The 15835-nt window shown below is 42.6% G+C and overlaps 1 protein-coding gene across 2 annotated transcripts; it reads right to left on the bottom strand.

Moving 5' to 3' along the window:
* Positions 1 to 6136: 6136 nt before the first annotated feature.
* On the bottom strand, positions 6137 to 11732 carry SLC25A51 (solute carrier family 25 member 51). Of its 2 annotated transcripts, none has more exons than XM_033173451.1 (2): positions 11550 to 11732; positions 6137 to 7663 (listed from the first exon to the last, which is right to left on the bottom strand). In XM_033173451.1, the coding sequence occupies exon 2, from the start codon at positions 7624 to 7626 to the stop codon at positions 6745 to 6747; it is 882 nt and encodes a 293-aa protein (XP_033029342.1). In that variant the 5' UTR covers positions 7627 to 7663; positions 11550 to 11732; the 3' UTR covers positions 6137 to 6744. The 2 variants fall into 2 exon arrangements, with proteins under 2 accessions (XP_033029342.1, XP_033029343.1); XM_033173452.1 differs by lacking the exon at positions 11550 to 11732 and adding an exon at positions 11402 to 11490.
* Positions 11733 to 15835: the final 4103 nt, after the last annotated feature.

Below are 15835 nucleotides of genomic sequence, written 5' to 3' on the forward strand. Positions count from 1 at the left end.
ATTGCATTTCAGTACTCATCTTAAATGGAATACTGCCTATTTAGATGCATTGGCGTTTGACAAAAATCAGGAAGAAAAACCAATCTACCTCATATATAACATGGTATTTTCTTTAAAAATATATTGCTTTGGTGCTGTTGATGACCAAGTTCTCTTAACTAATTATCTAATCTCATCTCATCTATTATCTAATTGCAATGTACATAGCTCCTTCTGAAAGTGCACAGTGCCAGCAATGATGGAACAGTTGTTGTTACTATTACCTTGGGCAAAAGAGCAGGCCCCTTGAAGCAAAGGTCGGCACACGTACTAAATTTAGTGGTCTTCACATGTGGTGATATATAGATATAAAAATATACAGTAGATAAATATAATCACATTTTCTAATAGAAACACTTTTTCTATGCTATATGATTATTCCTTAACTTTTCTGGTGCTATTAGAAAACCTTAGATACTGATTTTAATCTTGTTTTGAAAATTTTCCAGGAAATGTATTAAGTAGTTTGTAATCTTCACTGCAAAAAAAAAATCAGTGGCATGTAAGTGATTTATATGCTTTCTAGTTATACTCTGTTAGGAAACTAGTGCTCTCAAAATGGAACATGCAATATCACCCCATCTTGGGTTTTTTCTTTTTTTAATTGAGATGCAAAATTTCATGGTGAGAACATTTTAAGGTTAATTTTACTCTGGCTTAGTAGAAACTAACATTATCCTCAGGAAAGGGGGAAAAAATCCATCCCTCAGTTAGGAGAAAATTCATACCGAAATAGCTAATTTGTTCTCAGGTTATAAAACACAGCATTGAGAGCAATGCCTATCTTATGCTTATTTATTCAAGGTTCCTTAGAAATCAGTGGCTCTTTCTAAGAAAACATGGGTAAAATCTGGATGTAAACTAAGCTATGGGTTAACGCCAAGTGTTTTATTCTTGGATTGACCTTGCATTATTCCTATACATTTATATATTAGATCACACAACTAAAGCTTCAGCAATTCTGTTTGTGATTTTGAAGTGTGAAATGTACACACATATATGCTTTGAAAGCATTGTTTCGTCACCTTTTAATTCCTGTAGAATACCATAAGCCTAAAGAAGCACGCCTGCCCAGCCAGAAGCAAATTAACTAGCTATATTTTGGAAGAACAGCAAAACTTACAGAACGTTTACCAAAAACAGCTGCTAATGTATCTGAAGCTGGTAGCTGTTGTGCTGGTCCAGGGAGCACAGTATTGAGCAGATGGTGCACTTTTCAAAATAAACCACTAGAGGTCATACTTAATTCTCAACCCGCTTAGAATTGTGGAGCAGACAGAAGGGATTCCAAAGGAAATCTAGTCCAACCTTACTAAGAAAGCACATTGCAACTCCAATTTGCAAGCAAGTTAGTCATGCTCAATGAGATGGCCCCTAACTAACTTGTTGCACTGATATTGAATGGGCTCAAAATGACCAGAAATGAAAAACGCAAATATTCAAAGTTTGTCGATTGCACCAACTTCACCATTCACATTTTAAAAGCAAGGGGTTCCCCCCCCCCGCCGCTTTAACCTTGGTAAAACTATCAGTATGCATGGACAAGCTTTCCTGAATGACAACTTGATGACCACAATTGTACATTACAGAAAAAAGATCAGCAGTGTGCGAATGTTGGATTTCCCAGAGGACAATCTCCATTCAAAATTGTGACACCCAATAAAACTCTCTGTGAAATGGGTGTGCGCCATAGACCATACCACATAATCCTGCATACTATTGCACAGACCCCCGGTGGCAAACCCACCAAAGTTACTTTGCAAAGGAAGCAATGTAGAAAATGTTACTCGGAAATATTTGATGAAGACCAGAATTCATTTGAGTCTCTGCCCAACATCACTCACCACCATCACTCAAGAGTCATACTCTCCCCAGCCCTACATGACACCTTAGTTTGCGAGATGTTACCTTCATTAAATACTTGTGCATAAAATTTACATACAAACACCAGAACATCACATATATACTTCATGAATTTAACATTGATTTCCCCATAACTGAGTTTGCTGATGTGAAGGAAAGAGTTCACACTGAGGAAAACCCTTTCTACGCGCCATACATTTACCGGTAAATAGTTTATCCCCTGTGGCAATCCATTTCTGTTTCCTAGAGGCCGCCCAGTGGAAACCCAGCCAGATGGGTGGGGTATTAATAATATTAATTAATTAATTAAAGCACGAAAGCCACTGTAGTATTAACACAGCAGACTAGGGGCCAATAACCTCAGCTATTATTTCTTGCATGTCAACTATCAAATACCACTATTACTGGATGTTATAGGCAGACAGTCTCTCTGAACACTTGAAGAATCAATACTGAAATACTTTTGCACATTTTGAGGATTTTGTGAATGCATTTGTAGAAGGAAAAGCAAATACTTAAGTTGTGTGCACACTTACTGTGGTATAAGCACTGCTGAATGTAGTGGGGTTTCCATGCATTGGATTGGGTTGAAAGATTAATGCTACTAGAGAAAGGGCTTTCCTCCCTACGTAAGCAATCATTTCAGCAAAGTGTTGGGTGAAATTTTCAAGTGACTATAACAAAATCCCATGAGGCTGAAGGTGGTCCTGGAAAGTAGGATAAGCAACGGAATCCACCCACTGTACCTTGTTTGATTTGCATCTTGTAACGGATCTGTGGCAACAACTTATAAGTATACAATATTTTCTCATTTGGCATAAAAAATACATAATGCAGAAGTACACATTTGTGCATGTATTTTTAAAATTCTTAAAATTTCATAGTAATAGTTGGGAGCTTTAAATACAGCAGACTTCCAAGAGCTGGCTAGAAAAACTTGCATTTATTCCTATAAGAGTGATGTTAATGTTTCATCAGTTTATCTTGCTTGCATAATAAACGTGTTACAACTGTGCTCTGCATTAAGTTGCAATGGCTTGCATTATTCAGTGGAACCCCAAGCTGAAGACTGTACTGAGATTTGATTTGTGCGAGTTGACAAAACAATAGCTCTTGGACATCCTCTACCTGGGGGCGAATTCCAGGTGTCTCTCAAGTTTTAGTGGGGAATTCTGAGCAACAAGAAAGCAAATGCAATGATGGTGGATTTGGCCAAGTAAGCTCAAAGCTTCACCTAAATGCCCATTCCATGCTTCTGATGGCAGCAAATAGATCTCTGCATTCTCCAGAGTGGACCTTTTCCAAGTACTGAAACAACCAGTTTCCATAATTAGAAGGCTTAGAATGTCAATGACCTGCTGTGATGGGTTTGTGGCCTTCTTTTTGGATAAAATCACAAATGCCTAGCCAGGCCTTGATGCCATCAGACTCAACAGCAGAAGATCCAGAGTCTCATCATATAGTTTTGGAACCTGCAGCAGCCACAGCATGGGACTGTTATCAATGTCCATAATCATAGCTAGCTTTAGGAAACCAGAAGAAAATGGATGCATCTGTTTTGCTGAATGTCTTAATCTTTCTTCTTTGGTGATCACTTATAGCCAAGTAAGATTGTCTTACATAAATACGGTTTTAAAAGTGAGTCCATAAGTGACTTTGGAGGCCAATTCTGGATCCACACATCCTTCCACAGTGGGGACATAGGTTTCTGGGCAGGAGCTGATCACGACAAGGGTTTGCCAAGCGTGCCTTCCTCTTAGCACGTTTCTCCCTTTCGTCTTGTTTGGGCATCTTCAAAGCCCATGACACCTACGGTAAAGGCTGTTCTCTAATTGGAGCACTCGCAGGCCAGTGGTTCTCTGTTGTTGGTGTTCATACTACATTTTTTAAGATTTGCCTTGAGAGAGTCTTTGAACCAATTTTGTTGACCACCGGCATTACGCTTACCATTTTAAAGTTTGGAATAGAGTAGTTGCTTTGGAAGACGAAATCCAGCATCACTTGAGCTCTGCGAGTGCAGCTTTCTCCCAATTGAAGTGCAGAGTGTTTGAGGACCAGGACATTCGCAGGGAAACCAAAATGCATGTTTACAAAGCTATTGTACTACCAACCTTCCTGCTGAATGTAGCCAAGGCCTTGTTGAGCGAGGGCTTTGTTCTAACTTCAGAGAGGCTGTAGTGAGATGCTTGTGCAGTGCCCTCCTTTGAACCCTGTGAACTGGGCAAGAGGCAGAATTACCATGGTGGTACGTAACTCTTGTGTTATTGCCCAGCTGATGGCTATAGCTATTATTACTGAGAATGTTTCCTGTGTCTGTAATCCTAAATATGGTTGTATAGTCTCTACTCCACCATGTTGTTATACAGAATTCCGCACCCCAAAACTCACTCATGGACATTATGCTATTCATGCAATTATCACCCTATTTCTACACCTCCCCCAATTTGCCATCTAGCAAAAGCACAGGACAAAAGCATGCTTGTTTCTGGCATTCTAAAGTCAAAGTATGAGCAATCAGGGATAGCCTTCTGTACTGTATAGAGCTCTGGAAATATGTTTTAAATGGTGTACAGAGAACTATCTATATGCAAAAGAGTAAGTTATTTTCTAACAATGCAATATAAATTGAGAAGGGAAAAAGGGGAAGTCTGAGAACAAGTGTATATTCTTCACTGCCTTCCTTTTTCACTTATATTCTTCACTGCCTTCCTTTTTCAGGTGTTCAAGATAATTCTAATTCACATGGACTAAACTTGTAAGATTTGTTTGAAAAATGCTAGTCTACTTCATTGCAGCAAACAAATTTATGTTTGTTTATTCCATCAAGGGAAAGATATCAAAAAATAAAAAACACACTGGTAAAACCAGATTTCACCAGCTAAACATTCAAACAGACATTTTATTTAAATGCATATAATCACAACGTTCAAAATATCAAACATTCTTTCATTTTGTGCTTGGCAATCTGTGAGGCTAAACAGCATACATTGGTACAGTACAAGAATCAAGAAATAGGATAAATGGGTTCACAAATTGCTGCTAAAGGGCAATTTTCAGGTTGACAACAGGCAACAAAGTAAAAAACAAAACAAAAAACACCTCTCAATAGTGAGATATTAGTTCCACTTTAAAAAAAAACTCACTCTGAGGATAAATGCTTGGAGGATTATCAATTCAGCTAGGGAAAGCTTTCCTGTATACCACAAATAAGGAAAATATTAACTCCTATTTGCATTTTAAAAAAAAAAGAACCTATACAAAATAATTTCGCCCTCCCCCACCCTGTTAAGAGCATTATTTTGGTATTCAGACATGCTTTCCTCTCTGACTCGAAACCTATTATGTTGCTTCTGCTCATCTTTTGCTTTTTACCTGAATTCCAATGTGCGGAGAAATGTTTATTAGCATGATTGAATAAACACAGAAAATCAGCTTGCAGAAGCTTACCAGTATATCCTTTTTACATACATGCATGGTCCTTCGTACTGAACTATGGGCCAGTTCGCACGCTTGATGCGATATATATATATATATATATATATATATATATATATATATATATATATATATATGAAGCAAGGCCTGAGTCAACAACTTCTCTGTTGTAAAATGAGTGGACAGATCTCATGAACTGGGCCTACCTGTATTGATTCTATACTGAATGAGATACAGGTGATACAGGTGAGGGGGCCATGCATGAGGCACATTCCCAACATAAAACAAGCCTGAGCAGCATGTGAAAGGAGCTATTTAAGTTCCTTTTTCAACCACAGTGAAATTGCCTGAAAAATTGCAATACGTGGGTAAGTCATTTTCATTCCAGCACATAAAGCCTTGCTTAACTAGAGCATTCAAAGTTTAGGTGACAGCAGGTAACATTTCAGGTTTGAATACCAATTAGCTATGCCAGAATTGTAGAAAATATTAACAAATAGACCACCGAAAAAGCTAAAGCAGTTTAAATATCACGGGGGGGGGATTCAATGTGGAAAATGCATAATTTTGGTTGGATTGCACCAATTGTCATTCGCACCATCCTTCCTAAAGCAACCCTTCGTTGAAGTATATTCACTTACAATAAAACTTAGTAGTATAAACAGCCACAAAAGACCACATTGAGAAGTCAGGTGGCAGTGTAACATGAAGGCCACTTAGAAGCTTTCCTCACATTTCCAACAACTCACACCTATTTTTTTTTAAACAGATACTCCCACCACTGAGCTTACAGTAAATTCAGTTTCTGAAATTTAAAACGAAATCTCGACAAGGTGTCATTTGTATCAACAGTCTAGCAAAAGCTATTTGACAACTTTTACAGAACCTTAAGGTTTGGGGGAAAGGATTTCTCTTCAAAATTTGGCAGTCTCAAAGAGTTAAAAAAAAATGGGGAAGGGGAGACTTGAAGCATCTTGGGAGTTTATTACAGCATGCCACTGTTTGTTCCGAAAGGGCCAAGCAACAAATTAAATATCAGTCTTCCGCCCATTTACACATTTCTTCAAAGTGCATTTTTGGGATCACCAGGAGTGTTGAAAATAGTTGACGGTGATCTGGAGCAAATACCATGGGTGAATCCATCTTCAGACATATCTGAGGAAACTTTTCAAACAATTGTTCTAGCCATACAGTTCACTCACACCCACAGATTGAAAGGCCATTAATATGACTGAATACAATTATATTTTGAGCTAAGTAGGCACTGCATAAAACTGGCATCTTTACCTACCAATTAACTATTATGTTGGAGCTCAGTGTTATCAGTGTGTTTGATTTCTCCCTGGAAATTGACAGTTGTGTTTTTGTCTGGCGCCCAACTGAGAAAATGAACTTCACAAGCACTTTTCACAATAATCTGAGCAAGAATTCATACGTTGCATTGATTATTCCCCAAGAAAGCAGAGACCGGTGATAATTCAGATGGGCACCTCGGAAGAGGTGCGTCAGTTTCCTGTCACGCTCCAGCCAAATCTTCATGAAAACCTTGGAAAAAGACTGGAATTCCCCGCCAATTTGTGACTGCATGCGAGCTTTTACAACATTCAGTGGGAAAAAGAGGAACCCCAGCATAGCACCCAACAGACCTCCACAAATAAAATCATTGATCAAGTGAGTACTGTAAGTTGTGGCTTCAGGCAAACACTGCTTGATAGGTCCCCTGAGACCGAAGAAGAGAGCATTGCTAGGGCCATTCCGGAGCAGGATTGGCACTAACCCCCGGTAATATTCCCTGGGCCCATGGTCTCGGAGAACTCTGAATGCCTGGTAAGTGTTTGTAAATTTGTCGTGATGTTTGTAGTCCTGCAGAAGTGTCTGAACGCGCTCAAAGGGGGTCAGGACCGCTTCCGTGGTCCCGGCGAGCACAGCTGCCAAGCTCCGGGTCAAAATTTCAGGCGCACTCATGTGCCTCAGGAGTACGGAAGACAGGTCCTCATACAGGCCGAACATTATTGCCAGGGTTGTGCTCTTCTGCATTAGCGGTGGAAGGATACCACGGTACAGATTCCTGAGCCCATCTTTCTGCAGCTGACGTACTGCATCTCTGGTTCGTACGCCATATAACTGCTGCCGAAAGAGGACTTTCTGGACAGGGAAGGTGACTGCGACATTTGTGATGGCGGCACAATAACCACAGAAGTAATGTTTGCCTGAGCTAACTTTTACAATGCGGTGACCGACTTGGTCTGCCTTTGATTTGTTAAGGACAAGGTCTTTTGAATCCATCATGCTGCTTGTTCTGTCTTCACAGTTGACTTCTCTTCTCCTACAAAAAGGAAGAGTGAACAAAGCTGTACATAACTCGGCTTAGTTTTATGTACTTTGCTACGCTTCCCCTCCCCCCTGAAAAATTCTTTTCTACCCTAAACACTGAGTACAAGGGGAACATCTGGCTTTAAAAGCATTGAGGACATGTCTGAGCCAAAATCGGCTGGCTATGAAAATGGATTAAAACTAGTAGAAGGTTGAGAAGGTGATCAAAGAAGAAGAATGAAGCGGTAACATCAGGAATTTAATGGACATATGCTTGCGACAGGAGTGGGAAACCTAATTACTTTTTGGGGAAATGTATTAAATTTAAATAATTTGGATGGATTTGTTAAAATTTGAAAACACACACACACACACACACACACACATATGGACATGTCTGGGCCAACTATTTTTCCTGTAATAATATGAACCACCCTGAAATATTTATACTGAAGTCACCAAAGAAAAGTTTAAAGTAATTTTTAGTAGTCTGATCAGCTTATGCAATCTTCACCTCATCCCATCTCAACTTAACACCCGATGTCTGGATTTTTTAGGATGGAATTCAATGCCTGCATTTCACACACCACTATCTTACGTCCATGCAAAGTTAATTTCAGGTTTCTCTGGCAGGGACCACTACCATAAAATTCATAGTGCATTTAATTACAGAAGGTAACTGGGAAGAAAAGTTAAGTCTTCCATGGACAGAAAACATGTATAATGCAAACCATTCTCTTCAAAAAGAAAAACAGAACCCTGCAAGCCTAGTTCCCTTTCTTACTGCTTGCTATCTTCTTTTATCTACTCGCACTTCACTCAGCTCAGCAAACAGATAAATTGGTTCCAAGTTTCACCATAGTTCCCAAACAGCTTCATTTTCTTACTTTCTTCTTGCAGAGTTCTGGGTAAACAACTTTCTCCAAATAATCACTTTCACAAAGAAGGCAGGGACTTAAAGGCCATGTTTAAAAAAGAAGCACTGGGAATGTTCGTGTACTTTTTGGGCAATAACTGGAGTGGCAGTTGGGAATGGGAGAGATGGCTGGTCCAAGCTGCTCTATTGCACAGGCATAACTTGAGGCTTGAGGTAGGTGGAAGAATCTCTGCTTCCACATCAATCTGTCCTTACATTATAATCATCTGAAGAGGCCCTTCTGTCAACTGAGATGAAGTGGTTAGATACCAGAGAGAGGGCCTTCCCCCCCACCTTCACCCCACTTACAGAACTGTACCCCCAAGGTGGTTCAGCTGGCAGCTACATTAATATATTTCCAGCAACAGGCACAAAGTTCGTTTACTATCTGAGTAATTTTTCTCATCTGCAAGAATCTACCCACATAGCTGTCATGGCAACCAAGCATTTGCATCTGGTTAAAAGAGTTGGGGCGTAGCCAGGAAAAGGTCCAATGTTTCGCCGTTTTTATTTAAACCGACAGCATTTTCCTTTTAAGCAGCTCCTCCAAATCCATTACTCATTCTTTTTCGGTGTTTAAACTGTAACAGTCAGTAACAAATCTGCATTGCAGAATCACAGGCTTGTAGGGACCATGACGGTCATGTAGTCCAACCCCCTTGCAATGCAGAAATCTTTCACCCAATGCGGGGCTCAAATCCATGGCCCTGAGATGAAGAGACTCATGCTCTACCAAATGAGTCATTCCTCATATATTCTCAGACTAAGTAGATCACAATTGCCACCAATCATGTGATAAATATATTTAATTTTCTGTGCATCAGGACACAAGTTGCAGGAAACTGCTGCTGGTGCATCTTAAATCTTGCCATCCAAGCACGTTCCTGGTTGACTGAACAGAAACAGCAGTCAACGTTTTAAAACTTCCACCTTATTTTCCTCAGTCTGTTAAGTTCCTTTTTCCTTGTAGCAGCCTTCATCTGCCACAGATTCCTTCTCCATTCCCCAGCCCAGGAGTCGGCAACCTAAGGCCCATAGGCCACAAGCGGCCCACAGGGGTCGTTTAACCGGCCCACGAGCTGCCCCCGAACCAAGCCGCCTGCTCCACAAGTCCCCGCACACTGTGCTAAACTGGTGCAGCGTGGCGCGGGGACTTGCTTCCGTGGCAGCGGAAATCAAGTCTGCACAGATGCAGACGCTGGAAATCGCGGGTGCGTGCGCAATCCGGCCCAAGGAGGGATCTCCGCTAGAGTGAACCGGCCCAGGTGAGGTAAACCTTGCCAACCCCTGCCGCAGCCTCTGCCATCCTCCTGACAAGTGGTCCTACAGCTGTTCTCTTTCTCTTTCCACTTCTGAAGTGGAGAGGCAACCCAGCGGTTTTGCTCAAAACCCCTTTTTTCATCCTTTGGTTATGAGGCTGCATATACACTAGACCAGGGGTGGCCAACTTCCAAGAGACTGCGATCTACTCACAGAGTTAAAAACTGGCAGTGATCTACCCCCTTTTGGGGGGTTCAGATCGAGGTCATTGAGTTTTTTTTAGGAAGGAAAGCTATCCATGTTTTGGGGGGTTCGGGTCAAAGTTGAGCTTTTTTTTTTTTTTAGGAAGGAAAGCCCTGTTTGGGGGGCTTCAGGGCAAAGATGTAGAGCTTTTTTTAGGGGAGCCAAAGTTGCTGAGCTTCTTTGGAGGAACCAGTGATCTACCACAGATGCCCAGTGATCTACCAGTAGATCGTGATCTACCTGTTGGACATGCCTGCACTAGACCTTTAAAGCACATCCTTTCCCTCAAAGAATTCTGGGACCTGTAGTTTACTCTTCACAGAGTTACAATTCTCAGCAACCCTCTGCAAACTACAGTGCCCAGAATTAATTTGGGAGGGGGAATGTGCTTTAAACTGTGCACACAGTCTGGCTGGTTTGTGAAAAACTGAGCTGCTGTGAGGAAGGCAGAAAAATCTGACCAACTACTTGTGATCATTTTTCGCCCTGGTGTGCAAAGCCAATGCCTTCTGTGCTGGTGTGGGTTTTGGTTTTTTTGTTTGTTTTTTTGCAGGCGTATATAAGGTTTTGCATGTCTGGTCCTTATGACTCAGCTGCTGAAAAGCGATTGTGAGTACTGGTTAGTCATTGTATTGAAAATCCTCCATTGACGTGCATATATACAGTATTCTGTTTCTCCTCCCCACCCTGCACCCCACACCCTCAACCGAAGTTCTTTTGCCAGCTTCTTTATGCCTACCAAGCAGCCTTAGCCCTGCAAGTTGGCCGGAAGGAAATCCTCTTCAAATTCATTTGGGAATCAAAATATTTCTCTTTGAGGTCCGTCCGTCCCCCATGCATTATATGTATTGCTAACACACACCTACCATAACAAACACAGGAAATGTCCCTTATGGAACTAGCATCCTTTGTGCACGAAAATATGTGGGTGTTGGGGTTGGGGGGGTGTTCCCACACTTTTAAGGCAGCGCTGCCTCCTATTATTATTATTAGTAGTAGTAGTAGTAGTATTTCACCAGCCCTGCCTCTGCGCCTTTCAAAGCAAAACATCATCATCATCATCATTATTACTATTCAGCTCTGCCCCTGTGCCTTTCAAAACGAAACATTATTATTAATTATTATTATTATTATTATTATACCAGCCCTGCCCCTGCGCCTTTCCAAGCAAAACAGGAGCCCGACCCGTCCTCCCCAACAATGGCAAAGAAAAGCACCTCCAGCAACAAGGAGACGAGGCCAGGGAGGAAAGAAAGACCGCGAAAGGAAGGCGGGCAGGAAAGCAAAACAGGAGCCCCGCCTGGCAGCGGTCCGGAAGGGCCTTGGCCTTACCCTTGCCCGAGGTCAGCAGGCAGCCACCTGCAGGAGGAGGAAGGCCCGGCCCGGGTCCCGCTCGCCTCTCCATCTCGCCCTCCTCCTCCTCCTCCTCCTCCAACCACTAGCGACTCCTACCCCCGATCCCAGCTGACTCTACACTCACCCGCCGGGGCTTCATGGCGGCGAAAGGATGCCCCCAATCGCGCGCGCTCCCGTGCACGCGCGTGCGCGTCCTGTCGCCCAGCCCGGCCCCGCGTGCAAAGGAGCGCCGCGCGGAACGCTCTCGCTCTCGGCAACTGCTCTGACAGCGGCAGCCCCGCGGGAACCGGCCGGGGAACAGGACCTTCGCCACGCCCTGACGCAAAAGACGCGTGACGTCGGGAGGAGTAGGAGGAAGAATACGGCGTTCACGTGACAGGCGCCTCCTCTGTCTCGCCCCCTCGGAGAGCGCATGCGCTTTTTCGATGGGCGGCTCTCTCTGCGCGGAGAGGGATTCAAACGAGCGCCCCCTTCCGGCTATTCAAACAGGGCAACTTTACTGTTCATTTACTTCGTAAGATCTACAAGAAGAAGCCCCAAAACGTTTTACACAAAAAAGGAAAAGAAAAATCCACAACCCAGTTTTTTAAATATACGTTTCTGTAAAAAATTCCTCTTCGAAGCTTTCAACTCACAGAATCACTCAAACAAATCGGTCATATTCAGAACAAGACGTCACTGCTGCAGACAATATGGAAAATAAAGAACCTGTTAATGTGACGCTGACGCAAAAGTTTTGTTCATATACTATGCAAAAGAATGAAATTCTACTTCCTGTCCTAAACCCCTTTTCTCTCTTCCCACTTCTTTCCCCATAACTCTTCTTTTAAAACATGTTGGCATCTGTCCTCAAGAGACAATGGGGTGGGTCTCCAGGGGTGAATTCAAACTGCCGTGATAGCAGCACCGAGGTGCAAGCCTGGGCAGTGAGTAAAGGTAAAGGACCTCTGGACGGTTAAGTCCAGTCAAAGGCGACTATGGGGTTGCGGTGCTCATCTTGCTTTCAGGCTGAGGGAGCCGGCATTTATCCACAGACAGCTTTCCAGGTCATGTGGCCAGCATAACTAGACCTCTTCTGGCACAACGGGACACTGTGATGGAAACCAGAGCATATGGAAACACCATTTACCTTTACACCACAGCGATAGGCCTACCTATTTATCTACTTGCATTGGCATGCTTTTGAACTGCTAGGTTGGCAGGAGCTGGGACGGAGCAACGGGAGCTCATTCTGTTGCGGCGATTCCAACCGCTGATCTTCTGATCAGCAAGCCCAAGAGACTCAGTGGTTTAGAGTAGACCACAGTGCCACCTGTGTCCCTGGGTAGTGTGTATGGGGGGGTCTTGGGCTGCTCAGACAACAAGACCGCCCTCTTGGGCTTGTTGATGTGGTCCAAAGGAAAGCAGAGCAATATGTTTGGCACCAGCTTGTTGTACAAGGTGCCATCCAACTGTCTTAGGGACTCCACTCCAGATTTGTGTAGGGTTTACTCCTGAGCCTTTTCTTCTCCTTAAAATACCCCACAAGGCAACAGAGGTTTAGGACCAGGATTTTCCATCTTCTAGGTGAGCTACCTTCCTAGGTTGACAAGCCCCATCTGCCCCTCACTCCCCTCCCTCTACAGCAGGTGCAGAAAGCTTATTGACCATTGGACTCACTATTGGTCTCGTCTGCTCAATCTGCTGGAGCATGTCTTTGCATGTAGTGGAAGTTCCTAACTCCCAGGGGTTTGAGACCCATCGGCTACCCTCACCTGGTTTAGCCGGCCAGTCCATGCCTTCTCCCGAGGTGTGGCTGCTGTTGCATGCTGGCAGCTTCTAGGAGCCGCAGGTGAGAAGTGAATGTAGCGTGGGGTCCAGGTGGACCAACTACCCCAGGAGGAGCATGAGGTGTCCCCCACTACCCCTTCCGTAACACCCCGTACACCCCTTTTAAAACATACAGAAGTTAAAATACTGTAACAGATTAAAAGTTACTTTGACTTTACTAAGCATCTGGCTGCATAGGCTTGTCTTAAACAGGAATGTTTTGGGCAGGTGCCAAAAAGAGTGCAGCAAGTGTGCCTGCTTGATCTCAACATCTAGTTCTTACAAATGTGGAATGGGCATTTACTGTATGTCACCTGTAGTGGTGCCAATTCTGAGCTGGTACATGTGAGGTAAGGAGACCTCGTAGGTAAACTGGTCCCAAGTTGTTAAGGGCTTCATATGCTAATGGTAACACCTTGAACTTGCCCCAGTAGCAAACTAACAACCGGTGCAGATCTCTGAGTGCAGCTGTTATATGCTAACAAGGTCTCACTGCTGTCAGCAATCATGCTGCAGCATTATGCAGCAATTTTGTGAGGTTTCTCTCTGTCTGTCTGTCTCTCTTTCGCAAACACACACACACACACACACACACACACACAAGACCTTATTGTCTACAGGGATTCCCCTCTTGGCAGTGGACAGCCCCTGTTTACACAGATAGTGATGATAATGTGAAATGCATGAAGCAAAATTATGGTGAGGCACAAATATTTATCCATCGGTCACATTTTCTGACAAAAAAGGCCCAATTAAAAAAAACAACCAGTTGAATTACTGCATTGGTAAAGTATTTCACTTCTATAAAGTCTGTGTTGGCAACTCAGTTTACTCCCTACTGAGGAGAGTGAAGAGTTAAGAAGTGAAATATTTTATTACTTGATGTTCTAGAGGATAAAGCATGAACTTTAGCTTCCACTGAACCTTGTGTGTTATCTAAAATTAATCTTCAGCATTGCTAATGCAAGCATTATTATGTTTTTCTTTAATTCTCTTCAATAGATCAAGGGGCACAGGATCCAATCCTGCAAGTTCTGACTAATACTAAGAAGAAGGAGGATAGATACTTTTTATGGACAGTATTTCCAAGAGCAGAGTCTCCATTGTTGTTTTCTTTCCTGCTTGTCTTTACAACCAGGGACTGTTTAAACAAGGCACAGTTCCAAATCTAAATTAGTCCGCTGTCTGAAACTACCAGCAAATAAGTTTAAGCACCAGATATTCTCCCAGAAACAGTCTTTCCTTCCTTATAAAGCATTTCTGGAGCAGTCAAACTTTAGATGAAAAATTGTAATGCAAAGAATAATTCCAAAAGCCTCACAGGCTACTCAAATGACCTTGTTCTGCCTGTTTCTTTGTTTTTTTGTCTGTGACTTCTAAAATATTCTTTCCCAAGGTCTTCATATGTATTTATTTATTATATTCAGTGCTTTTTTTCCTGGGGGTACGCAGGGGTACTAAACATTTTGTGAATCTCTGTACTTTTGACCATATACTGTATTTATTTTCCCCAATTTGAACTATAAAATGGTGATTTTCTTGAATCAAAACGAGAGTACCCCTAAACATTTTTTAAAGCACTGATTTTATTTATGTTGTTTACACCCTGCCTCGCCATAATTATATGCAGATCAGCTAACAAATTGAAAGTTGTTCAAAGCAACGGCAACGGACACACTGGAAATGATTGTAACGAACATAAAAAGGAATGTTAACTAGTTTGGGGTTGTTGGTTTTTTTTAAATCTCTGCTGCTATTTGTTGATGGTGCAGTGACCGCAAGTGTTATTCCCCACCCCCCATGCTTTAACTTGTTAAACTGGAAGAACTAGAATGATGTACTTCAACGCGCAAAAGGCAGTAAGTACAAACTGCAAGTACGGTACAAAGTCCTGCCCCAAAGACAGTTAATTTAGTTTTAGCAGGCAAAAGTGGGATCTACAAAAAAAATGACACTGTAGAATGCTAATGTTGGAGGTTGAAGCCACTCAATTCCATCTTCCATTCTTCCTCTGTACAGCAGCAGTCAGCTGAGCAAACTCAGTCCTCATTGGGCTGTTTCCCCCCTTAGGGATTTTCTTCTAATGAGTGCAGCTAAACATTTTTTTTAATAGGAAAAAAGCACTGTGTATCTCTCAGCATTTCCACCCCAACCGTCTGCTCAAAAAACCCATTTATTGTTCATTGAGACAATTTTAAATGAACAATAAATGTAGACTGACTATAAAAGCAACAAACAAACGACCAGATATTCCAGCGAAGCAGTAGGGCCAAATGCCTCTTGAAACAAAACCATATTTCCGAGAGCCAGTGTGGTGTAGTGGTTAAGAGCGGCAGACTCGTAATCTGGGGAACCGGGTTTGCGTCTCCACTCCTCCACATGCAGCTGCTGGGTGACCTTGGGCTAGTCACACTTCTTTGAAGTCTCTCAGCCTCACTCACCTCACAGAGTGTTTGTTGTGGGGGAGGAAGGGAAAGGAGAATGTTAGCCGCTTTGAGACTCCTTCGGGTAGTGAAAAGCGGGATATCAAATCCAAACTCCTCCTCCTCCTCCTTCTTCTTCTGATCACCTAAAGGAAAGTAAGAAATGAAGCCAGGTGGA

The sequence above is a fragment of the Lacerta agilis genome, chromosome 16 (assembly GCF_009819535.1).
Source record: "Lacerta agilis isolate rLacAgi1 chromosome 16, rLacAgi1.pri, whole genome shotgun sequence".
Taxonomy (NCBI): Eukaryota; Metazoa; Chordata; class Lepidosauria; order Squamata; family Lacertidae; genus Lacerta; species Lacerta agilis.